The sequence below is a fragment of the Crinia signifera genome, chromosome 6 (assembly GCF_055691185.1).
Source record: "Crinia signifera chromosome 6, ASM5569118v1, whole genome shotgun sequence".
NCBI lineage: Eukaryota > Metazoa > Chordata > Amphibia > Anura > Myobatrachidae > Crinia > Crinia signifera.
The window spans coordinates 5,291,043-5,318,569 of record NC_139222.1 but is presented as its reverse complement, the minus strand read 5'-3'; the positions used below and the strand labels follow the sequence as shown (position 1 = coordinate 5,318,569).

Below are 27,527 nucleotides of genomic sequence, written 5' to 3'. Positions count from 1 at the left end.
AATCACTCCAGCTGTGTCTTCTAGCACCCAGCATCGTGCCGCACCTGTTTGTCTGCAGCTCATGTCACATGGTGGCTTGGTGGGCTGCTGGCATATTTAATATACTTAGTTTTTAAATAAGTATATACTGATTTAATATGCCAGCAGCCCACCAAGCCACCATGTGACATGAGCTGCATCAGGTGCTGGGCCGGGGGGCAGGGTGCCATATGCCCCCCAGGGCTCTGTTACCTGCATACCCTCCAACATGGCTTAGCTCCTCCCCTCTTCTCCTGCATTTTAAATACATATATCTGAAAAATGCCCAGTATACATTCGGAAAGGGGGTGCGACCACGCACCTCTTTAGCCATAGCCACGCCCCCTTTCAGTACCGATTTCTGGCCTAAAAACGTTGGAGGGTATGCAGGACCTGTGAAGTGTACTCCGCATCTTAGTAGGACACTGAGTAAGTATAGCTGAACACCGAAGCCCCGCCCTACATTCTGATTGGCCTCTGGGCCAGACAGTCAAAGAGAATGAATGACCATCGATAGCTAAAACTATCGATGGTTGTCCATCACATAGTTTGATGGATTGATGGCGACTGCACCGATGGCCACCCCTAGTCTGTGTTCCCATTATAACATGGGTGTCATCATGTCTGCAGTGTGCTCCTCTCTAATATCCTCCATTCATGTCTTATACCACCAGATCCTCTCTCCAACATCTATGCTGACGTCACATTCATTCCCTGCTTCTCCAGCATTATACTCCGGAGTCCTGTAATACCGGACACCTCTCTGTCACACGCTCTCCCCCTGGTGGCCGCATCCAGCAGCTGCAGCAGGAGGGCGCTCTGTACGTGCGTCATGACGTCATAAGGGACAGGCGGTCGCTAGGAGGAGAAGCTGGACAGAGTAACTTCCGGTATATGCGTTTCAAGTCCCTACCTTGTTTCAAGGAATATCCGGCCTGAGCCAAGCCCCCTCTCATAACAACATCCGGGTCACATCTTGACTGTTTCCTGTAGTTGTAGACGGTACAGTAGACATCATGTAGTTATTCAGGCGCAATAGCCTGTGGTGTCCTATTATTATACAGGTGGAGCAGCCTGTGGTGTCCTATTATTATACAGGTGCAGCAGCCTGTGGTGTCCTATTATTATTATTATTATTATTATTATACAGGGGAAGCAGCCTGTGGTGTCCTGTTATTATACAGGTGGAGCAGGCTGTGGTGTCCTGTTATTATACAGGGGGAGCAGCCTGTGGTGTCCTGTTATTATTATACAGGGGGAGCAGCCTGTGGTGTCCTATTATTATTATACAGGGGGAGCAGCATGTGGTGTCCTGTTATTATACAGGTGGAGCAGCCTGTGGTGTCCTGTTATTATACAGGGGGAGCAGCCTGTGGTGTCCTGTTATTATACAGGGGGAGCAGCCTGTGGTGTCCTATTATTATACAGGTGGAGCAGCCTGTAGTGTCCTATTATTATTATACCGGGGGAGCAGACTGTGGTGTCCTGTTATTATTATACAGGGGGAGCAGCCTGTGGTTTCCTGTTATTATTAATACTGGGGGAGCAGCCTGTAGTGTCCTGTTATTATTATACAGGGGGAGCAGCCTGTGGTGTCCTGTTATTATTATACAGGGGGAGCAGCCTGTGGTGTCCTATTATTATACAGGTGGAGCAGCCTGTGGTGTCCTATTATTATACAGGTGCAGCAGCCTGTGGTGTCCTATTATTATTATACAGGGGGAGCAGCCTGTGGTGTCCTGTTATTATACAGGTGGAGCAGCCTGTGGTGTCCTGTTATTATACAGGGGGAGCAGCCTGTGGTGTCCTGTTATTATTATACAGGGGGAGCAGCCTGTGGTGTCCTATTATTATTATACAGGGGGAGCAGCATGTGGTGTCCTGTTATTATACAGGTGGAGCAGCCTGTGGTGTCCTGTTATTATACAGGGAGAGCAGCCTGTGGTGTCCTGTTATTATACAGGGGGAGCAGCCTGTGGTGTCCTATTATTATACAGGTGGAGCAGCCTGTGGTGTCCTATTATTATACAGGTGCAGCAGCCTGTGGTGTCCTATTATTATTATTATTATACAGGGAGAGCAGCCTGTGGTGTCCTGATATTATACAGGTGGAGCAGCCTGTGGTGTCCTGTTATTATACAGGGGGAGCAGCCTGTGGTGTCCTGTTATTATTATACAGGGGGAGCAGCCTGTGGTGTCCTATTATTATTATACAGGGGGAGCAGCATGTGGTGTCCTGTTATTATACAGGTGGAGCAGCCTGTGGTGTCCTGTTATTATACAGGGGGGGCAGCCTGTGGTGTCCTGTTATTATACAGGGGGAGCAGCCTGTGGTATCCTGTTATTATTATATAGGGGAAGCAGCCTGTGGGGTCCTGTTATTATTATTATACAGGGGAGCAGCCTGCGGTGTCCTGTTATTATTATACAGGCAGAGCAGCCTGTGGTGTCCTGTTATTATTATACAGGGGGAGCAGCCTGTGGGGTCCTGTTATTATTATACAGGGAGAGCAGCCTGTGGTGTCCTGTTATTATTATACAGGGGGAGCAGCCTGTGGTGTCCTGTTATAATTATACAGAGGGAGCAGCCTGTGGTATCCTATTATTATTATACAGAGGGAGCAGCCTGTGGTGTCCTGTTAATATTATACAGGAGGAGCAGCCTGTGGTGTCCTGTTATTATACAGGGGGAGCAGCCTGTGGTGTCCTGTTATTATTATACAGGGGGAGCAGACTGTGGTGTCCTATTATTATTATTATACAGAGGGAGCAGCCTGTGGTATCCTATTATTATTATACAGAGGGAGCAGCCTGTGGTGTCCTGTTAATATTATACAGGAGGAGCAGCCTGTGGTGTCCTATTATTATACAGGGGGAGCAGCCTGTGGTGTCCTATTATTATTATACAGGGGGAGCAGCCTGTGGTGTCCTATTATTATTATACAGGGGGAGCAGCCTGTGGTGTCCTATTATTATTATTATTATTATACAGGGGGAGCAGCCTGTGGTGTCCTGTTATTATTATACAGAGGGAGCAGCCTGTGGTGTCCTGTTATTATTATACAGGGGGAGCAGCCTGTGGTGTCCTGTTATTATTATACTGGGGGAGCAGCCTGTGGTGTCCTGTTATTATTATACTGGGGGAGCAGCCTGTGGTATCCTATTATTAATATACAGGGTGAGCAGCCTGTATTATCCTGTTATTATACAGGAGGAGCAGCATGTGGTGTCCTGTTATTATACAGGGGGAGCAGCCTGTGGTGTCCTGTTAATATTAGTATACAGCTTGTGAAGTGTATCCAGGTTACTGTTACTCTGTTGCTTTACTGGCTACTCCGTGTTACATATCTGTGTTAAATGTGCGCTCTGTGGTGTGTTATATGTATTATATTTATTCCTAGGCGCTCCAGCTGTGAGGAACCGGAGTCTTTATTACACGTCACACGTTCTGTATACTCACTGATTCCCTGACGATGGACATGGACAGGAGTCCCAGGACTGAGAGGATAATAACTATCACCCTGGAGATCATCTACCTGCTGACCGGGGAGGTGACAGTGACATCACTTATATCTATAGTAATATTACAGGGAGGTGACAGTGACATCACTTATATCTATAGTAATAATACAGGGACGTGACCGGGGAGATGACAGTGACATCACTTATATCTATAGTAATAATACAGGGACGTGACCGGGGAGGTGACAGTGACATCACTTATAACTATAGTAATAATACAGGGACGTGACCGGGGAGGTGACAGTGACATCACTTATACCTATAGTAATAATACAGGGACGTGACCGGGGAGGTGACATCACTTATATCTATAGTAATAATACAGGGACGTGACCGGGGAGGTGACAGTGACATCACTTATAACTATAGTAATAATACAGAGACGTGACCGGGGAGGTGACAGTGTCATCACTTATATCTATAGTAATAATACAGGGAGGTGACCGGGAAGGTGACCGTGACATCACTTATATCTATAGTAATAATACAGGGACGTGACCAGGGAGGTGACAGTGACATCACTTATATATATAGTAATAATACAGGGAGGTGACCGAGAAGGAGACAGTGACATCACTAATATCTAGAGTAATAATACAGGGACATGACTGGGGAGGTGACATCACTTATATCTATAGTAATAATACAGGGACGTGACCGGGGAGGTGACAGTGACATCACTTATATCTATAGTAATAATACAGGGACGGGACCGGGGAAGTGACAGTGACATCACTTATATCTATAGTAATAATACAGGGACGTAACAGTGACATCACTTATATCTACAGTATTAATACAGGGAAGTGACATCACTTATATCTATAGTAATAATACAGGGAGGTGACATCACTTATATTTATAGTAATAATACAGGGACGTGACCAGGGAGGTGACAGTGACATCACTTATAGCTATAGTAATAATACAGGGAGGTGACCGGGGAGGTGACAGTGACATCACTTATATCTGTAGCAATAATAGAGGGACATGACCGGGGAGGTGACAGTGACATCACTTATATCTATAGTAATATTACAGGGACGTGACCAAGGAGGTGACAGTGACATCACTTATATCTATAGTAATAATACAGGGAGGTGAGGGGATCTGGGAGTGTATATAACGATATTTGGTGTCTCCCCTAATACACAGGATTACACAGTAGTGAGGAAGACATCCGGAGAGTGTGAGACACCCAGCAGCCGTCACCGTGTGTCAGGAGGACTGAGCAGGACCCAGAGCCCCATCACGGTGCCTCCACCTCACTCACTGATACATGAGAGGCACAATGACCAGAAGATCCTGGAACTCGCCAACAAGATCATTCAACTGCTGACCGGAAAGGTGACTGCTGGGAATGGGACGTTATACAGTAACACCTGGGGATGTGACCGGACAGGTGACTGCTGCGAATGGGACGTTATACAGTAACACTGGGGGTGTGACCGTAGAGGTGACTGCTGGGAATGGGACGTTACACAGTAACACTGGGGGATGTGACCGGAGAGGTGACTGCTGGGAATGGGACATTATACAGTAACACTGGGGGGATGTGACAGGAGAGGTGTCTGCTGGGAATGGGACGTTATACAGTAACACTGGGGGATGTAACCGGAGAGGTGACTGCTGGGAATGGGACGTTATACAGTAACACCGGGGGATGTGACCGGAGAGGTGACTGCTGGGAATGGGACGTTATACAGTAACACCGGGGGATGTGACTAGAGAGGTGACTGCCGGGAATGGGACGTTATACAGTAACACCCGGGGGGATGTGACCGGAGAGGTGAATTCTGGGAATGGGACGTTATACTGTAACATCGGGGGATGTGACCGGAGCCGTGACTGCTGGGAATGGGACGTTATACAGTAATACCGGGGGATGTGACCGGAGAGGTGACTACTGGGAATGGGACGTTACACAGTAACACTGGGGGATGTGACCGGAGAGGTGACTGCTGGGAATGGGACATTATACAGTAACACTGGGGGGATGTGACCAGAGAGGTGACTGCTGGGAATGGGACGTTATAGAGTAACACCGGGGGATGTGACCGGAGAGGTGACTGCTGGGAATGGGACATTTTACAGTAACACCAGGGGATGTGACCGGAGAGGTGACTGCTGGGAATGGGACGTTATACAGTAACACAGGGGGATGTGACCGGAGAGGTGACTGCTGGGAATGGGACGTTATACAGTAACACCGGGGGATGTGACCGGAGGGCTGACTGTTGGGAATGGGACGTTATACAGTAACACCGGGGGGATGTAACCGGAGAGGTGACTGCTGGGAATGGGACGTTATACAGTAACACCGGGGGATGTGACCTGAGAGGTGACTGCTGGGAATGGGACGTTATACAGTAACTCCGGAGGATGTGACCGGAGAGGTGACTGCTAGGAATGGGACGTTTTACAGTAACACCCGGGGGATGTGACAGGAGAGGTGACTGCTGGGAATGGGACGTTATACAGTAACACCGGGGGATTTGGCCAGAGAGGTGACTGCTTGGAATGGGACGTTATACAGTAACACCCGGGGGGGGATGTGACCGGAGAGGTGAATTCTGGGAATGGGACGTTATACTGTAACATCGGGGGATGTGACCGGAGCCGTGACTGCTGGGAATGGGACGTTATACAGTAACCCCGGGGGATGTGACCGGAGAGGTGACTGCTGGGAATGGGATGTTATACAGTAACACCGGGGGATGTGACCTGAGAGGTGACTGCTGGGAATGGGACGTTATACAGTAACTCCGGAGGATGTGACCGGAGAGGTGACTGCTGGGAATGGGACGTTATACAGTAACACCGGGGGATGTGACAGGAGAGGTGACTGCTTGGAATGGGACGTTATACAGTAACACCGGGGGATTTGGCCAGAGAGGTGACTGCTTGGAATGGGACGTTATACAGTAACACCGGGGATGTGACCGGAGAGGTGACTGCTGGGAATGGGATGTTATACAGTAACCCCGGGGGATGTGACCAGAGAGGTGACTGCTGGGAATGGGACGTTATACAGTAACCCCGGGGGATGTGACCAGAGAGGTGACTGCTGGGAATGGGACGTTATACAGTAACACCGGGGGATGTGACCGGAGTAGTGACTGCTGGGAATGGGACGTTATACAGTAACACCGGAGGATGTGACCGGAGAGGTGACTGCTGGGAATGGGATATTATACAGTAACACCGGGGGATGTGACCGGAGAGGTGACTGCTGGGAATGGGATGTTATACAGTAACCCCGGGGGATGTGACCAGAGAGGTGACTGCTGGGAATGGGACGTTATACAGTAACACCGGGGGATGTGACCAGAGAGGTGACTGCTGGGAATGGGACGTTATACAGTAACCCCGGGGGATGTGACCAGAGAGGTGACTGCTGGGAATGGGACGTTATACAGTAACACCGGGGGATGTGACCGGAGTAGTGACTGCCTGGAATGGGACGTTATACAGTAACACCGGAGGATGTGACCGGAGTGGTGACTGCTGGGAATGGGAAGTTATACAGTAACACCGGGGGATGTGACCGGAGAGGTGACTGCTGGGAATGGGACGTTATACAGTAACACCGGGGGATGTGACCGGAGAGGTGACTGCTGGGAATGGGACGTTATACAGTAACACCGGGGCATGTGACCGGAGAGGTGACTGCTGGGAATGGGACGTTATACAGTAACACCGGGGGATGTGACCGGCGAGGTGACTGCTGGGAATGGGAAGTTATACAGTAACACCGGGGGATGTGACCGGAGAGGTGACTGCTGGGAATGGGACGTTATACAGTAACACCGGGGGATGTGACCGGAGAGGTGACTGCTGGGAATGGGACGTTATACAGTAACACCGGGGCATGTGACCGGAGAGGTGACTGCTGGGAATGGGACGTTATACAGTAACACCGGGGGATGTGACCGACGAGGTGACTGCTGGGAATGGGAAGTTATACAGTAACACCGGGGGATGTGACCGGAGAGGTGACTGCTGGGAATGGGACGTTATACAGTAACACCGGGGGATGTGACCGGAGAGGTGACTGCTGGGAATGGGATGTTATACAGTAACACCGGGGGATATGTCTGGGTGATGACTGTATCACTGTGTGTGTCAGGTGCTTATAAGGTGTCAGGGTGTCACTGTCTATCTCTCCATGCAGGATAGGGAGTATATAGAGGAACACAGGGGTCTGTACAAGGATGTGATGATGGAGAATCACCGGCCCCTCACATCACTGGGTAAGACGAGACATTTATTGTACAGGAGAGTGCAGTTATGGGGGTCCCCTATATACACCCAGCATCTGATAATCACATATATACAATGTCCTCAGTCACTGCGTGTCTCCTACAGATGGGCCAGTAACAGAGATACCCCAGAGAGATGTCCCCGTCCTCTGTATTCCCAGGATAATCACATATATACAATGTCCTCAGTCATTTTGTGTCTCCTACAGATGGGGCCAGTAACAGAGATACCCCAGAGAGATGTCCCCGTCCTCTGTATTCCCAGGATAATCACATATATACAATGTCCTCAGTCACTGTGTGTCTCCTACAGATGGGCCCAGTAACAGGAATACCCCAGAGAGATGTCCCCGTCCTCTGTATTCCCAGGATAATCACATATATACAATGTCCTCAGTCACTGTGTGTCTCCTACAGATGGGCCCAGTAACAGGAATACCCCAGAGAGATGTTCCCGTCCTCTGTATTCCCAGGATAATCACATATATACCATGTACTCAGTCACTGTGTGTCTCCTACAGATGGGCCCAGTAACAGGAGTACCCCAGAGAGATGTCCTCGTCCTCTGTATTCCCAGGATAATCACATATATACCATGTCCTCAGTCACTGCGTGTCTCCTGCAGATGGGCCCAGTAACAGGAATACCCCAGAGAGATGTCCCCGTCCTCTGTATTCCCAGGATAATCACATATATACAATGTCCTCAGTCACTGTGTGTCTCCTACAGATGGGCCCAGTAACAGGAATACCCCAGAGAGATGTCCCCGTCCTCTGTATTCCCAGGATAATCACATATATACAATGTACTCAGTCACTGCGTGTCTCCTACAGATGGGGCCAGTAACAGAGATACCCCAGAGAGATGTCCCCGTCCTCTGTATTCCCAGGATAATCACATATATACCATGTCCTCAGTCACTGTGTGTCTCCTACAGATGGGCCCAGTAACAGGAATACCCCAGAGAGATGTCCCCTTCCTCTGTATTCCCAGGATAATCACATATATACAATGTCCTCAGTCACTGTGTGTCTCCTACAGATGGGGCCAGTAACAGAGATACCCCAGAGAGATGTCCCCGTCCTCTGTATTCCCAGGATAATCACATATATACCATGTCCTCAGTCACTGCGTGTCTCCTACAGATGGGCCCAGTAACAGGAATACCCCAGAGAGATGTCCCCGTCCTCTGTATTCCCAGGATAATATTAATCACATATATACAATGTCCTCAGTCACTGTGTGTCTCCTACAGATGGGGCCAGTAACAGGAATACCCCAGAGAGATGTCCCCGTCCTCTGTATTCCCAGGATAATCACATATATACAATGTCCTCAGTCACTGTGTGTCTCCTACAGATGGGCCAGTAACAGAGATACCCCAGAGAGATGTCCCCGTCCTCTGTATTCCCAGGATAATCACATATATACAATGTACTCAGTCACTGTGTGTCTCCTACAGATGGGCCCAGTAACAGGGATACCCCAGAGAGATGTCCCCGTCCTCTGTATTCCCAGGATAATCACACATATACCATGTACTCAGTCACTGTGTGTCTCCTACAGATGGGCCCAGTAACAGGAATACCCCAGAGAGATGTCCCCGTCCTCTGTATTCCCAGGATAATCACATATATACCATGTCCTCAGTCACTGCGTGTCTCCTACAGATGGGCCCAGTAACAGGAATACCCCAGAGAGATGTCCCCGTCCTCTGTATTCCCAGGATAATCACATATATACCATGTCCTCAGTCACTGCGTGTCTCCTACAGATGGGCCCAGTAACAGGAATACCCCAGAGAGATGTCCCCGTCCTCTGTATTCCCAGGATAATCACATATATACAATGTACTCAGTCACTGTGTGTCTCCTACAGATGGGCCCAGTAACAGGGATACCCCAGAGAGATGTCCCCGTCCTCTGTATTCCCAGGATAATCACATATATACAATGTCCTCAGTCACTGTGTGTCTCCTACAGATGGGCCCAGTAACAGGAATACCCCAGAGAGATGTCCCCGTCCTCTGTATTCCCAGGATAATCACATATATACAATGTCCTCATTTACTGTGTGTCTCCTACAGATGGGCCCAGTAACAGGAATACCCCAGAGAGATGTCCCCGTCCTCTGTATTCCCAGGATAATCACATATATGCCATGTCCTCAGTCACTGTGTGTCTCCTACAGATGGGCCCAGTAACAGGAATACCCCAGAGAGATGTACCCGTCCTCTGTATTCCCAGGATAATCACATATATACCATGTCCTCAGTCACTGTGTGTCTCCTACAGATGGGCCCAGTAACAGGAATACCCCAGAGAGATGTCCCCGTCCTCTGTATTCCCAGGATAATCACATATATACAATGTCCTCAGTCACTGTGTGTCTCCTACAGATGGGCCCAGTAACAGGAATACCCCAGAGAGATGTCCCCGTCCTCTGTATTCCCAGGATAATCACATATATACAATGTCCTCTGTCACTGCGTGTCTCCTACAGATGGGGCCAGTAACAGGAATACCCCAGAGAGATGTCCCCGTCCTCTGTATTCCCAGGATAATCACATATATACCATGTCCTCAGTCACTGTGTGTCTCCTACAGATGGGCCAGTAACAGGAATACCCCAGAGAGATGTCCCCGTCCTCTGTATTACCAGGATAATCACATATATACCATGTCCTCAGTCACTGCGTGTCTCCTACAGATGGGCCCAGTAACAGAGATACCCCAGAGAGATGTCCCCGTCCTCTGTATTCCCAGGATAATCACATATATGCCATGTCCTCAGTCACTGTGTGTCTCCTACAGATGGGCCCAGTAACAGGAATACCCCAGAGAGATGTCCCCGTCCTCTGTATTCCCAGGATAATCACATATATACCATGTCCTCAGTCACTGTGTGTCTCCTACAGATGGGCCCAGTAACAGGAATACCCCAGAGAGATGTCCCTGTCCTCTGTATTCCCAGGATTGTACAGCGCAGAATCACAGGACCCAACAGGAGGATCAGGTAGGTGGGGTTTAGGGTCTTACAAATATACCAAAGTGATATTATACTGTGTAATGTTATTGTCATAATTTAGGGTGAATCCCTGACTGTTATCAAGGCAGAAGATACAGAGGGAGAAGAAGAGACGTATGTGACTGATATGAAGGCAGAAGATACAGAGGGAGAATTAGAGACGTATGTGACTGATATGAAGGCAGAAGATACAGAGGGAGAAAAAGAGACATATGTGACTGATATGAAGGCAGAAGATACAGAGGGAGGAGAGACGTATGTGACAGGAGACATTCAGTTTAAGGAGGAGGAAATCCCTACAGATATCAGCTTATGTGAGTAAAGGACACTTGTTAAGGAATATTGACGGAAATGTATCTGCCCACTGTGTGTTACCAGCCCAGAGATCTGACCAGTCTTCTCCCCGCACTCTCTGGTGTATCTCATACATCAGCAGCCATCAGCCCCTATTATACTCCTGCTCTCCCCTCACATCATGTCAGTGTGTGTTACCAGCCCAGAGATCTGACCAGTCTCCTCCCCGCACTCTCTGGTGTATCTCAAACATCAGCAGCCATCAGCCCCTATTATACTCCTGCTCTCCCCCTCACATCATGTCACTGTGTGTTACCAGCCCAGAGATCTGACCATTCTTCTCCCCGCACTCTCTGGTGTATCTCATACATCAGGAGCCATCAGCCCCTATTATACTCCTGCTCTCCCCTCACATCATGTCACTGTGTGTTATCGGCCCAGAGATCTGTCCAGTCTCCTCCCCGCACTCTCTGGTGTATCTCATACATCAGGTGCCATCAGCCCCTATTATACTCCTGCTCTCCCTCTCACATCATGTCACTGTGTGTTACCAGCCCAGAGATCTGACCATTCTCCTCCCCGCAGTCTCTGGTGTATCTCATACATCAGGAGCCATCAGCCCCTATTATACTCCTGTTCGCCCCCTCACATCATGTCACTGTGTGTTACCAGCCCAGAGATCTGACCAGTCTCCTCCCCGCACTCTCTGGTGTATCTCATACATCAGGAGCCATCAGCCCCTATTATACTCCTGCTCTCCCCTCACACCATGTCACTGTGTGTTACCAGCCCAGAGATCTGACCAGTCTCCTCCCCGCAGTCTCTGGTGTATCTCATACATCAGTAGCCATCAGCCCCTATTATACTCCTGCTCTCCCCTCACATCATGTCACTGTGTGTTATCGGCCCAGAGATCTGACCAGTCTCCTCCCCGCACTCTCTGGTGTATCTCATACATCAGGAGCCATCAGCCCCTATTATACTCCTGCTCTCCCCCTCACATCATGTCACTGTGTTACCAGCCCAGAGATCTGACCAGTCTCCTCCCTGCACTGTCTGGTGTATCTCATACATCAGCAGCCATCAGCCTCTATTATACTCCTGCTGTCCCCCTCACATCATGTCACTGTGTGTTACCAGCCCAGAGATCTGACCAGTCTCCTCCCCGCACTCTCTGGTGTATCTCATACATCAGGAGCCATCAGCCCCTATTATACTCCTGCTCTCCCCTCACATCATGTCACTGTGTGTTACCAGCCCAGAGATCTGACCAGTCTCCTCCCCGCACTCTCTGGTGTATCTCATACATCAGGTGCCATCAGCCCCTATTATACTCCTGCTCTCCCCTCACATCATGTCACTGTGTGTTACCAGCCCAGAGATCTGACCAGTCTCCTCCCCGCACTCTCTGGTGGATCTCATACATCAGGAGCCATCAGCCCCTATTATACTCCTGTTCTCCCCTCACATCATATCACTGTGTGTTACCAGCCCAGAGATCTGACCAGTCTCCTCCCCGCACTCTCTGGTGTATCTCATACATCAGGAGCCATCAGCCCCTATTATACTCCTGCTCTCCCCTCACATCATGTCACTCTGTGTTACCAGCCCAGAGATCTGACCAGTCTCCTCCCCGCATTCTCTGGTGTATCTCATACATCAGGAGCCATCAGCCCCTATTACACTCCTGCTCTCCCCTCACATCATGTCACTGTGTGTTACCAGCCCAGAGATCTGACCAGTCTCCTCCCGCACTCTCTGGTGTATCTCATACATCAGGAACCATCAGCCCCTATTATACTCCTGCTCTCCCCTCACATCATGTCACTGTGTGTTACCAGCCCAGAGATCTGACCAGTCTCCTCCCGCACTCTCTGGTGTATCTCATACATCAGGAGCCATCAGCCCCTATTATACTCCTGCTCTCCCCCTCACATCATGTCACTGTGTGTTACCAGCCCAGAGATCTGACCATTCTTCTCCCCACACTCTCTGGTGTAGCTCATACATCAGGAGCCATCAGCCCCTATTATACTCCTGCTCTCCCCCTCACATCATGTCACTGTGTGTTACCAGCCCAGAGATCTGACCAGTCTCCTCCCTGTACTCTCTGGTGTATCTCATACATCAGAAGTCATCAGCCCCTATTATGCTCCTGCTCTCCCCTCACATCATGTCACTGTGTGTTACCAGCCCAGAGATCTGACTAGTCTCCTCCCCGCACTCTCTGGTGTATCTCATACATCAGGAGCCATCAGCCCCTATTATACTCCTGCTCTCTCCCTCACATCATGTCACTGTGTGTTACCAGCCCAGAGATCTGACCAGTCTCCTCCCCACACTCTCTGGTGTATCTCATACATCAGGAGCCATCAGCCCCTATTATACTCCTGCTCTGCCCCTCACATCATGTCACTGTGTGTTACCAGCCCAGAGATCTGACCAGTCTCCTCCCTGCACTCTTTGGTGTATCTCATACATCAGGAGCCATCAGCCCCTATTATACTCCTGCTCTCCACCTCACATCATGTCACTGTGTGTTACCAGCCCAGAGATCTGACCAGTCTCCTCCCTGCACTCTCTGGTGTATCTCATACATCAGGAGCCATCAGCCCCTATTATACTCCTGCTCTCCCCCTCACATCATGTCACTGTGTGTTACCAGCCCAGAGATCTGACCAGTCTCCTCACCGCACCCTCTGGTGTATCTCATACATCAGGAGCCATCAGCTCCTGCTCTACCCCTCACATCATGTCACTGTGTTACCAGCCCAGAGATCTGAGCAGTCTCCTCCACACACTCTCTGGTGTATCTCATACATCAGGAGCCATCAGCCCCTATTATAGGGATGCAGTTAAAATCCCGGCGGTCGGGATCCCGGCGTTCAGAATCCCGACGCCGGAATCCCGACCGCCGAAATGCCGACACATTCTCCCTCCTGGGGTGTCCACGACACCCCTGGAGGGAGAATAAATTAGTGTGCCGAGCGTAGCGAGGCACCGGGCCCGCTGCGTGGCGAGCGCAGCGAGCCCGCAAGGGGGGGCGATCCACGTCCCCCCCTTGTCGGCATTTCGGCTGTCGGGATTCCGGCGTCGGGATTCTGAACGCCGGGATCCCGACCGCCGGGATTCAATACTGAATCCCCTATTATACTCCTGCTGTCCCCCTTACATCATGTCACTGTGTGTTACCAGCCCAGAGATCTGACCAGTCTCCTCCCCGCACTCTCTGGTGTATCTCATACATCAGGAGCCATCAGCCCCTATTATTCTTCTGCTCTCCCCCTTACATCATGTCACTGTGTTACCAGCCCAGAGATCTGACCAGTCTCCTCCCCGCACTCTCTGGTGTATCTCATACATCAGGAGCCATCAGCCCCTATTATACTCCTGCTCTCCCCCTTACATTATGTCACTGTGTTACCAGCCCAGAGATCTGACCAGTCTCCTCCCCGCACTATCTGGTGTATCTCATACATCAGGAGCTATCAGCCCATGTTATACTCCTGCTCTCCCTCTCACATCATGTCACTGTGTGTCACCAGCCCAGAGTTCAGACCAGTCTCCTCCCCGCACTCTCTGGTGTATCTCATACATAAGGAGCCATTAAGCCCCTATTATACTCCTGCTCTACCCCCTCACATCATGTCACTGTGTGTTACCAGCCCAGAGATCTGACCATTCTTCTCCCCACACTCTCTGGTGTAGCTCATACATCAGGAGCCATCAGCCCCTATTATACTCCTGCTCTCCCCCTCACATCATGTCACTGTGTGTTACCAGCCCAGAGATCTGACCAGTCTCCTCCCTGTACTCTCTGGTGTATCTCATACATCAGAAGTCATCAGCCCCTATTATGCTCCTGCTCTCCCCTCACATCATGTCACTGTGTGTTACCAGCCCAGAGATCTGACTAGTCTCCTCCCCGCACTCTCTGGTGTATCTCATACATCAGGAGCCATCAGCCCCTATTATACTCCTGCTCTCTCCCTCACATCATGTCACTGTGTGTTACCAGCCCAGAGATCTGACCAGTCTCCTTCCCGCACTCTCTGGTGTATCTCATACATCAGGAGCCATCAGCCCCTATTATACTCCTGCTCTCCCCCTCACATCATGTCACTGTGTGTTACCAGCCCAGAGATCTGACCAGTCTCCTCCCTGCACTCTTTGGTGTATCTCATACATCAGGAGCCATCAGCCCCTATTATACTCCTGCTCTCCACCTCACATCATGTCACTGTGTGTTACCAGCCCAGAGATCTGACCAGTCTCCTCCCTGCACTCTCTGGTGTATCTCATACATCAGGAGCCATCAGCCCCTATTATACTCCTGCTCTCCCCCTCACATCATGTCACTGTGTGTTACCAGCCCAGAGATCTGACCAGTCTCCTCACCGCACCCTCTGGTGTATCTCATACATCAGGAGCCATCAGCTCCTGCTCTACCCCTCACATCATGTCACTGTGTTACCAGCCCAGAGATCTGAGCAGTCTCCTCCACACACTCTCTGGTGTATCTCATACATCAGGAGCCATCAGCCCCTATTATAGGGATGCAGTTAAAATCCCGGCGGTCGGGATCCCGGCGTTCAGAATCCCGACGCCGGAATCCCGACCGCCGAAATGCCGACACATTCTCCCTCCTGGGGTGTCCACGACACCCCTGGAGGGAGAATAAATTAGTGTGCCGAGCGTAGCGAGGCACCGGGCCCGCTGCGTGGCGAGCGCAGCGAGCCCGCAAGGGGGGGCGATCCACGTCCCCCCCTTGTCGGCATTCCGGCTGTCGGGATTCCGGCGTCGGGATTCTGAACGCCGGGATCCCGACCGCCGGGATTCAATACTGAATCCCCTATTATACTCCTGCTGTCCCCCTTACATCATGTCACTGTGTGTTACCAGCCCAGAGATCTGACCAGTCTCCTCCCCGCACTCTCCGGTGTATCTCATACATCAGGAGCCATCAGCCCCTATTATACTCCTGCTCTCCCCCTTACATTATGTCACTGTGTTACCAGCCCAGAGATCTGACCAGTCTCCTCCCCGCACTATCTGGTGTATCTCATACATCAGGAGCTATCAGCCCATGTTATACTCCTGCTCTCCCTCTCACATCATGTCACTGTGTGTCACCAGCCCAGAGTTCAGACCAGTCTCCTCCCCGCACTCTCTGGTGTATCTCATACATAAGGAGCCATTAAGCCCCTATTATACTCCTGCTCTACCCCCTCACATCATGTCACTGTGTGTTACCAGCCCAGAGATCTGACCAGTTTCCTTCCCGCACTCTCTGGTGTATCTCATACATCAGGAGCCATCAGCCCCTATTATACTTCTGCTCTCCCCCTCAAATCATGTCACTGTGTGTTACCGGCCCAGAGATCTGACCAGTCTCCTCCCGCATTCTCTGGTGTATCTCATACATCAGGAGCCATAAGCCCCTATTATACTCCTGCTCTCCCCACACATCATGTCACTGTGTTACCATCCCAGAGATCTGACCAGTATCCTCCCCGCACTCTGGTGTATCTCATACATCAGGAGCTATCAGCCCATGTTATACTCCTGCTCTCCCTCTCACATCATGTCACTGTGTGTCACCAGCCCAGAGATCAGACCAGTCTCCTCCCCACACTCTCTGGTGTATCTCATACATCAGGAGCCATCAGCCCCTATTATACTCCTGCTCTCCCCCTCACATCGTGTCACTGTGTGTTACCGGCCCAGAGATCTGACCAGTCTCCTCCCGCATTCTCTGGTGTATCCCATACATCAGGAGCCATCAGCCCCTATTATACTCCTGCTCTCCCCCTCACATCATGTCACTGTGTGTTACCAGCCCAGAGATCTGACTAGTCTCCTCCCCGCACTCTCTGGTGTATCTCATACATCAGGAGCCATCAGCCCCTATTATACTCCTGCTCTCCCCTCACATCATGTCACTGTGTGTTACCAGCTCAGAGATCTGACCAGTCTCCTCCCCGCACTCTCTGGTGTATCTCATACATCAGGAGCCATCAGCCCCTATTATACTCCTGCTCTCCCCTCACATCATGTTACTGTGTTACCAGCCCAGAGATCTGATCAGTCTCCTCTCCCCACTCTCTGGTGTATCTCATACATCAGGAACCATCAGCCCCTATTATACTCCTGCTCTCTCCTCACATCATGTCACTGTGTATTACCAGCCCAGAGATCTGACCAGTCTCCTCCCCGTACTGTCTGGTGTATCTCATACATCAGGAGCCATCAGCCCCTATTATACTCCTGCTCTCCCCCCTCATATCATGTCACTGTGTGTTACCAGCCCAGTGATCTGACCAGTCTCCTCCCCGCACTTTCTGGTGTATCTCATACATCAGGAGACATCAGCTCCTATTATACTCCTGCTCTCCCCCTTACATCATGTCACTGTGTGTTACCAGCCCAGAGATCTGACTAGTCTCCTCCCCGCACTCTCTGGTGTGTCTCATACATCAGGAACCATCAGCCCCTATTATACTCCTGCTCTCCCCCTCACATCACGTCACTGTGTGTTACCAGTCCAGAGATCTGACCAGTCTCCTCCCCGCACTCTCTGGTGTATCACATACATCAGGAGCCATCAGCCCCTGTTATACTCCTGCTCTCCCCTCACTTCATGTCACTGTGTGTTACCAGCCCAGAGTTCTGACCAGTCTCCTCCCCGCAGTCTCTGGTGTATCTCATACATCAGGAGCCATCATCCCCTATTATACTCCTGCTCTCCCCATCACATCATGTTACTGTGTGTTACCAGCCCAGAGATCTGACCAGTCTCCTCCCACACTCTCTGGTGTATCTCATACATCAGGAGCCATCAGCCCCTATTATACTCCTGCTCTCCCCCTCACATCATGTCACTGTGTGTTACCAGCCCAGATATCTGACCAGTCTCCTCCCCGCACTCTCTGGTGTATCTCATACATCAGGAGCCATCAGCCCCTATTATACTCCTGCTCTCCTCCTCACATCATGTCACTGTGTGTTACCAGCCCAGAGATCTGACCAGTCTCCTCCCCGCACTCTCTGGTGTATCTCATACATCAGGAGACATCAGCCCCTATTATACTCCTGCTCTCCCCCTCACATCAAGTGTTCTGTGTGTTACCAGTCCAGAGATCTGACCAGTCTCCTCCCCACACTCTCTGGTGTATCTCATACATCAGGAGCCATCAGCCCCTATTATACTCCTGCTCTCCCCCTCACATCATGTCACTGTGTGTTACCAGCCAGAGATCTGACCAGTCTCCTCTCCGCACTCTCTGGTGTATCTCATACATCAGGAGCCATCAGCCCCTATTATACTCCTGCTCTCCCCCTAACATCATGTCACTGTGTGTTACCAGCCCAGAGATCTAACCAGTCTCCTCCCCGCACTCTCTGGTGTATCTCATACATCAGGAGACATCAGCCCCTATTATACTCCTGCTCTCCCCTTCGCATCATGTCACTGTGTGTTACCAGCCCAGAGATCTGACCAGTCTCCTCCCCGCACTCTCTGGTGTATCTCATACATCAGGAGACATCAGCCCCTATTATACTCCTGCTCTCCCCCTCACATCAAGTGTTCTGTGTGTTACCAGTCCAGAGATCTGACCAGTCTCCTCCCCACACTCTCTGGTGTATCTCATACATCAGGAGCCATCAGCCTCTATTATACTCCTGCTCTCCCCCTCACATCATGTCACTGTGTGTTACCAGCCAGAGATGTGACCAGTCTCCTCTCCGCACTCTCTGGTGTATCTCATACATCAGGAGACATCAGCCCCTATTATACTCCTGCTCTCCCCCTCACATCATGTCACTGTGTGTTACCAGCCCAGAGATTTGACCAGTCTCCTCCCCGCACTCTCTGGTGTATCTCATACATCAGGAGCCATCAGCCCTTATTATACTCCTGCTCTCCCCCTCACATCATGTCGCTGTGTGTTACCAGCCCAGAGATCTGACCAGTCTCCTCCCCACACTCTCTGGTGTATCTCATACATCAGGAGCCATCAGCCCCTATTATACTCCTGCTCTCCCCTCACATCATGTCACTGTGTTACCAGCCCAGAGATCTGACCAGTCTCCTCCCCGCACTCTCTGGTGTATCTCATACATCAGGAGCCATCAGCCCCTATTATACTCCTGCTCTCCCCCTCACATCATGTCACTGTGTGTTACCAGCCCAGAGATCTGACCAGTCTCCTCCCCGCACTCTCTGGTGTATCTCATACATCAGGAGACATCAGCCCCTATTATACTCCTGCTCTCCCCCTCACATCATGTCACTGTGTGTTACCAGCCCATAGATCTGACCAGTCTCCTCCCCGCACTCTCTGGTGTATCTCATACATCAGGAGCCATCAGCCCCTATTATACTCCTGCTCTCCCCCTCACATCATGTCACTGTGTGTTACCAGCCCAGAGATCTGACCAGTCTCCTTCCCGCACTCTCTGGTGTATCTCATACATCAGGAGCCATCAGCCCCTATTATACTCCTGCTCTCCCCCTCACATCATGTCACTGTGTGTTACCAACCCAGAGATCTGACCAGTCTCCTTCCCGCACTCTCTGGTGTATCTCATACATCAGCAGCCATCAGCCCCTATTATACTCCTGCTCTCCCCCTCACATCATGTCACTGTGTGTTACCAGCCCATAGATCTGACCAGTCTCCTCCCCGCACTCTCTGGTGTATCTCATACATCAGGAGCCATCAGCCCCTATTATGCTCCTGCTCTCCCCCTCACATCATGTCACTGTGTGTTACCAGCCCAGAGATCTGACCAGTCTCCTCTCCACACTCTCTGGTGTATCTCATACATCAGGAGCCATCAGCCCCTATTATACTCCTGCTCTCCCCTCACATCATGTCACTGTGTGTTACCAGCCCAGAGATCTGGCCAGTCTCCTCCCTGCACTCTCTGGTGTATCTCATACATCAGGAGCCATCAGCCCCTATTATACTCCTGCTCTCCCCCTCACATCATGTCACTGTGTGTTACCAGCCCAGAGATCTGACCAGTCTCCTCCCCGCACTCTCCGGTGCATCTCATACATCAGCTGGCATCAGCCCCTATTATACTCCTGCTCTCAACCTCACATCATGTCACTGTGTGTTACCAGCCCAGAGATCTGACCAGTCTCCTCCCCGCACTCTCTGGTGTATCTCATACATCAGGAGCCATCAGCCCCTATTATACTCCTGCTCTCCCCCTCACATCATGTCACTGTGTGTTACCAGCCCAGAGATCTGACCAGTCTCCTCCCTGCACTCTCTGGTGTATCTCATACATCAGGAGCCATCAGCCCCTATTATACTCCTGCTCTCCCCCTCACATCATGTCACTGTGTGTTACCAGCCCAGAGATCTGACCAGTCTCCTCCCCGCACTCTCTGGTGTATCTCATACATCAGCAGCCATCAGCCCCTATTATACTCCTGCTCTTCCTCTCACATCATGTCACTGTGTGTTACCAGCCCATAGATCTGACCAGTCTCCTCCCCGCACTCTCTGGTGTATCTCATACATCAGGAACCATCAGCCCCTATTATACTCCTGCTCTCCCCCTCACATCATGTCACTGTGTGTTACCAGCCCAGAGATCTGACCAGTCTCCTCCCTGCACTCTCTGGTGTATATCATACATCAGGAACCATCAGCCCCTATTATACTCCTGCTCTCCCCCTCACATCATGTCACTGTGTGTTACCAGCCCAGAGATCTGACCAGTCTCCTCCCCGCACTCTCTGGTGTATCTCATACATCAGGAGCCATCAGTCCCTATTATACTCCTGCTCTCCCCCTCACATCATGTCACTGTGTTACCAGCCCAGAGATCTGACCAGTCTCCTCCCCGCACTGTCTGGTGTATCTCATACATCAGGAACCATCAGCCCCTATTATACTCCTGCTCTCCCCCTCACATCATGTCACTGTGTGTTACCAGCCCAGAGATCTGACCAGTCTCCTCCCCGCACTCTCTGGTGTATCTCATACATCAGGAACCATCAGCCCCTATTATACTCCTGCTCTCCCCCTCACATCATGTCACTGTGTGTTACCAGCCCAGAGATCTGACCAGTCTCCTCCCCGCACTCTCTGGTGTATCTCATACATCAGCAGCCATCAGCCCCTATTATACTCCTGCTCTCCCCCTCACATCATGTCACTGTGTGTTACCAGCCCAGAGATCTGACCAGTCTCCTCCCCACACTCTCTGGTGTATCTCATACCTCAGGTGCCATCAGCCCCTATTATACTCCTGCTCCCCCCCTCACATCATGTCACTGTGTGTTACCAGCCCAGAGATCTGACCAGTCTCCTCCCCGCACTCTCTGGTGTATCTCCTACATCAGGAGCTATTAGCTCGTTGGCTCCTACACTAAGTAATATTGCCGAGTAGAGACCTAGGGTTCTAGTGTATTAAGGAGGCAATGTTTCTTACTGTGACATGGAATAAGGACTTTACCTTGACTGGGAAATGGAGTTTATTTTGCAGGGAAACAGATGTGGAAGCTGGATAATGTCTTTTGTCAATCAATCTATCAGGAGACATTTAGGGACCATGGACTTGGCACATGACATTATTCTGAGCCTTTATAGAGAGTGGCTGCATTGTATAGTTACCTTGCTTCCTACCAATGCCGGCATCTCCAGTCCTCAGCTACTATATCTGCTTTCCCACAATGCTTAGCTGCCACCTCAGTCTACTCCAGTGGCTCACCCAATCGTGTTGCTTGAACCTGCCCACTGCTGTCCAATAGGACTCTCTTCTTTCTTGATGCGCTGCTGGACTGGGCTCTCCTCATAGTTCTGGATCACCATGGCGGCTCCGGACTGGTTGTCTACTGTCAGACACTGATGTGATCTCCAGATCTGACATCTGATGGGCTACATGGACACGTCCCAACAATCTCCCCGTTTCCTTTATTCCCCAGTATTATGTTTCTTTGTGCGATTGGTAGCACCCAGAGAATATTGTCATGAGGGCGTATGAATCACAGACCTATGGGAATAGGGGTGAGATCATACATTGATTAATGATGCCTTTGCTGTGGGACACTTGGGTAACTATGTCATTTCTACCAGATGGACGCAATACAGGGATCACCTCGGAGGAACATCTCGTTTGGTCTCCCGATATTAAATTAGAAGATAAGAACAAGACACGAGGGTCTCCAGAAGATATCTGCATTACCCTAAATATACACCCAGCATTTCCCAGTGCAGATATATCATCTGATCCTTCTATTCCTGAGGACTGTTCTTCTGGTGACTCACAGATTACTGCACATAGAACAGATCATCGCGGTGATGCAGTCATTTCCTCTTCTGAACATGGGAAATGTTTTACACCTAAACTAGCTGTTAGACATGAGAGAAGTCACACAGGTGTGAAGCCGTATCCATGCTCTGAGTGTAAGAAAAGTTTTACATCTAAATCACACCTTCGCACACATCAAATGCGTCATGCAGAAGTGAAACCATTTCCATGCTCACAGTGTGGGAAATCTTTTACAGCGAAATCAGATCTTGTTAGACATGAGAGAAGTCACACAGGTGAGAGACCATTTCCATGCTCTGAGTGTGGGAAATGTTTTAAAGCTAAATCAGCTCTTGCTAGACATGAGAGTCTTCACACAGGTAAGAGACCATTTCCATGCTCACAGTGTGGGAAATGTTTTACAGTGAAATCAGGACTTGTTAGACATGAGAGAATTCACACAGGTGAGGGACCATTTCCATGTTCTGAGTGTGGGAAATGTTTTACAGTGAAATCAGGTCTTGTTAGACATGAGAGAAGTCACACAGGTGAGAAGCCCATGCTCTGGGTGCGGGAAATGTTTTCTAACAAAATCAGTTCTTGTAAAACATGAGAGAATTCACACAGGTGTGAGGCCATTTCCATGCTCTGAGTGTGAGAAATCTTTTACACGTAAATCACATCTTGTTAAACATTTGAGAAGTCACACAGGTGAGAGGCCATTTCAATGCTCTCAGTGTGGGAAATCTTTTAAAGAGAAATCACATCTTGTTGAACATCAGCGAATTCACACGGGTGAGAAACCATTTTCATGTTCTGAGTGGGGAAAATGTTTTCCAATCAAATCAGATTGTGCTAAACATAACATGTCATAGAAGTTAGAAGCCATTTCCATGTTCTGAGTGTGGGAAATGTTTTACACGTAAACCACATCTTGTTAGACATGAGAGAAGTCACACAAGTGAGAGACCATTTCAATGCTCTCAGTGTGGGAAATATTTTACAGATAAATCATATCTTGTTAGACATCAGCGAATTCACACGGGTGAGAGGCCATTTTCATGTTCTGAGTGTGGGAAATGTTTTACAAGGAAATCAGATCTAGCTACACATAACATAAGTCATGTTAAGAGGCCATTTACATGTTCTGAGTGTAAGAAATGTTTTTTAAACAAATCCTCTCTTGTTGTACATCAGAGAAGTCACACACGTAAGAAGCCATATCCATGCACTGAGTGTGGGAAATGTTTTGCACGTAAATCAGATCTTGTTGTACATGAGAGAAGGCACACGGGTGAGAAACCATTTAGATGTTCCGCATGTGGGAAATGTTTTTTATCTCAATCTTCTCTTTATGCACATAAAATAACTCACAAGGCTGAGAAGCCATTTAAATGCTCAGAGTGTGGGAAATGTTTTAAATCTAAATCTTGTCTTTTTGCACATAAGAAATTGCACACAGTGGAGATGCTCTGATTGTGGGAAATGTTTTGTACAGAAAACAGCTTTTAGTACACATGAGAAAAATGAGTGTGCGAAATGTTTTACGCATCAAAGAAGTCATTTCTATTCCCATGAGTAGGTAGACATATTGACAGCCTGTCAGGAAATGGTCACAGTTGAGTTTACTTCATTTGCTAGACATTAAACATTGTTGCATTTCTATTTATTCTTTGGGACACGTCAGGGGCCACAGGGCTAACGCTGGGTAGTGAGTGGGAGAGCGACCATTCCAGAGAGGGGCGGCTCCTGCACTGCTGCTCCACTCACGGGTGGCTGGCCGTGACCGGGCACCGGGACACAGATAAAAATAAAATGCGCTCCCCACTGGAAGTGCACACACTTAAGCGGCTGCAGCAGCATGGCGGGGGGGACCACCGGGCTGCACTAGCAAGCAGGCAGACTGGTCCGCCATCAGCCCCGCTGGACCACCAGGGACGGCCATTTTCTAGTAGGGGGAGTGGGCTCCTCCCCCTGGAGGACAGGAGGAATTATATACCCACGTGGGTTCCTGCCACAGATCCCTTCCTGCCAACTGCACGTGTAAGAGGGACACGGAGAGCACTCAGCCACCCAGGGTTCCACCTATCCACTGCCAGGACACTTGGACAAGTCCCCCCTGTACCTCTCCTACAAGGACACAGGGTACAGAGTTTTATGCTCCGGCCAGCCATGGCTGCTTTAGGGAGCGGAGTTCCATTTCTCTCTGCTTTGTATGTGTGCTGTATCTTCTGTACTGGTTTAACACTATCACTGCCTGACAGAAGTATATTGCGTTATCTGTGTCCGTTTGAGCTGCCTGTTTTATGTAAGAAGTCTTGTATGTCTCCCAGAGGTGGCAGCGGCAGGGACACCGGGGCCCCTGCATTAATGTCTTGTACATCCTGTAGTGCAGGCCTATCCCCAATTGGCTACATACATGAGGGTTTATGCCAGCGCTGTCACAATGTGCAGACGAAGACCACAGATACGGCCTCCTCTCAGGAGCCTGCTTGGGCCACGTCCCTTACTCAGGTGATGGCGCAGCTAGTAGATAAGCTCTCATCTGCACCGCCCCAGCAGCCAGTGAGGCCATCCTTGTCTCTAGCGTTAGCCCCCCTGTGGTTCAGCCCCCTTGGGCGCGTGCATTATTTGCCTCCGTCCAGGGTATCCAAACGTCCTTACAGGGTAGGACTGGTAGCTGCAAGGCTCCAGTCAAGGGGGCCCCTTCCCTCCTCCATCAGGATACTGATTCGGAGGATGAGGAGGGGCAACTGGTTGACGACAGGGATGATGACACCCCAAGTGGGGATGTCCTCAAGCTCATTTATACTACATCTGGGGTGGTGGTCTGGCCTACCCTGGCTTCGGCTTGGGTAGCCAAGGCCAGGGTGGAATGGACTACCACTCTCACAGCGACTGTTGCGGAGGGGGTATTGCAGATGACCTGTTGCCTACTATTGACATCATGCGTCAGGCCGCACTCTGTTTAAGGGAGGCCGCACTCGATGCGGCTACCCTTACCTCCTGCGTGTCAGGTTCGGCAGTGGCGGCACGTCAGTCTCTGTGGATTCTGGACGGCGGACTCTGATTCTAAGAAAACCCTAGAAGCACTTTCATTTGAGGGTTCACTCTTTTTTGGTTGGAGCTGGACAAAATTGTGGCTACGGTGGCTGCTTCCAAGGCAACTTTCCTACCCCACCCCTACTCCACGTCCCCATGCTGCTTTCCATTCCTTTCACTTCGAGGGCAGGGGTATAGGACATTCTTTTACAAGAACCAATCCAGCCAAGTCCTCCAAGGGCAAGCGTCCCCGGGCCAACAGGCAACCTGACTCTAAGCCAGAGTATAAGTCCTCAGTATGACGGGGCGGTGCTCCACCTCGGGGATCCCAGGGTGGGGGGTTGCCTGCTGTGGTTGTCAGATGTCTGGCTGGAATCCACAACAGACGCATGGGTTCGGGGCGTGGTCTCCCGAGGCTACTCCATAATATTTTGGCGTCGACCACCAAGCTCATTCTTTTCCACAAGTTCTCCAAAGAACTTGGAAAAGTGCAGAGCTCTGGTGCAGTCCATCCAGAAGCTCCTGTTGTCCGGGTCATAGCTCCGGTACCTGCGTCTCAGCGAGGAACAGGTTTCTACGCCAGCCTCTTCTTGGTCCGGAAGCCCAACGGGTCATTCCGCCCCATCCTCAATTTAAAACGGTTCAACAAATTCGTCCGAGTCCCAGGGTTCATGAAGGAAAACTTGCGGTCAATAGTTCCGGCCAACCAAGGGACTACATGGCGTCCCTGGACATCCAGGATGTGTATCTGCATATCCCCATCAAACAAGAACATCAATGGTTTCTTTGGTTTGCACTGCAGGACCACATCATTTTAAGTTTCAATTTCTTAAATTGTGTATTTTTTATTGGATTAAAAAAAAAATTGAGCATAATTATACAGTAATGTGGATTACAACTGGAAAGATTTGTACATGTGGACAATAATAAACATACATTTGTTTTACAATAACAATGGTTGAGTCATAGTTATTTGATGAGTACAAATGTAGTTAGAAATTGTACAATTATATAAATCATGCTATGCGTGTACACAAGTTGTATATTTTTTAACTTTCAAACCTTGAAACCTTGAAAAAGAAACACCCCCCCCCCTCCACTTAAAAAGAAAATTTAAGGTACAATTTATTGGTATGTTATTGAGTATAAGGCATTTCTGTGACCGGACGCCTGCCCTTACGCTCTGGCTACGCCCTTCGGGGTCCACAGATAGCGGTTCCTGGTCTCACGGGACCTGGCCCCTAGGGGATTCCCTGTTACCGTCAGCAACCGCCTGTTACTGACTCCGCCCACTACACAGTGGGCAGGGATATCGCTGCCACCACCAGACTCCTAATACGTGGCGTCTGGAACCACGGTTACCTCCTCAGGCCCAAACACTGGCACCTGAGTACTACCTGTAGGGCCGGTGCTACCACTAGGCAGCTTTAGGCAGCTGCCTAGGGCACAGGCCACTGTAGGGCGCACCATTTCAGCCCAACATTTAAATGAATTCTATTTATGTGTGGCAGCAGGTCCCTTGAGCCACCGCTACAGTTTCCAGGGGAGGGACAAGCGCCTCAGCGATAGCGCTGCCTGCACTATGGAGCCGCCGGCAGCAGCAAGATCACTAACCAGCGCTTCAGCGAGCAGCGGATGCACACACTAGTTAGGTACCACCAACACTATGCACTGTGTGTGTGTCACCTCTCATCTGCTGCTGTGCGGTGCTGTGTATGCCATTGCCCGGGACTGCCGCTGATGCGGGTACGCTGGCCATGCTGCTTCCTGTCTCCCCAGCACCCAGCCACTCGTCCTGCTGCTGGCTGCTGCCCGGACTGCGCTGCTCAAGTGTAGACTTGCCGGGGTGCTCCTTGCCGCCTGTCACTGTTTCCCAGTCATAGCCAGCTAGGGGATCCCAGCAGCCCTGCTCTGGTGCTACAGCCGCGCCCCGGCCGCTCTGTCATCCGGCCCAACACCAGCAGCACACACAGTGTGGCCTGGGGGCTGAAATCAGTGTGTGCTGCTGGCTGTGTAGTGGCGGGGAGCAGGTGGACAGAGAGCTGGACCGGCGTGCGGTGGCTGCTGCTCGCTGAAGCGCTGGTAAGT

At 50.3% G+C, this 27,527-nt stretch overlaps 2 protein-coding genes across 2 annotated transcripts; both read left to right on the top strand.

Annotated features, from left to right (window-relative positions):
* The first annotated feature begins 916 nt into the window (after nucleotides 1–916).
* Nucleotides 917–23,134, top strand: LOC146009886 (uncharacterized). Its single transcript, XM_083150482.1, has 7 exons — nucleotides 917–1,020; nucleotides 3,420–3,569; nucleotides 4,696–4,887; nucleotides 7,715–7,793; nucleotides 10,720–10,817; nucleotides 10,891–11,143; nucleotides 22,223–23,134. Exons 2-7 carry the CDS (start codon nucleotides 3,492–3,494, stop codon nucleotides 23,008–23,010), a joined length of 1,488 nt encoding a protein of 495 aa, XP_083006608.1. The 5' UTR covers nucleotides 917–1,020; nucleotides 3,420–3,491; the 3' UTR covers nucleotides 23,011–23,134.
* Nucleotides 23,125–26,353, top strand: LOC146007413 (uncharacterized). The gene is made up of 2 exons (XM_083145764.1): nucleotides 23,125–23,133; nucleotides 23,280–26,353. Exons 1-2 carry the CDS (start codon nucleotides 23,125–23,127, stop codon nucleotides 23,871–23,873), a joined length of 603 nt encoding a protein of 200 aa, XP_083001890.1. The 3' UTR covers nucleotides 23,874–26,353.
* Nucleotides 26,354–27,527: the final 1,174 nt, after the last annotated feature.

Excerpts from the sequence above, each read along its gene's own strand:
- LOC146009886 (XM_083150482.1), top strand. The coding sequence starts at position 3,492 with ATGGACATGGACAGGAGTCCCAGGACTGAGAGGATAATAACTATCACC. Across the intron at positions 3,570-4,695 it reads TCTACCTGCTGACCGGGGAG|GATTACACAGTAGTGAGGAA; the intron begins GTGACAGTGACA and ends CCTAATACACAG. Across the intron at positions 4,888-7,714 it reads TTCAACTGCTGACCGGAAAG|GATAGGGAGTATATAGAGGA; the intron begins GTGACTGCTGGG and ends CTCTCCATGCAG.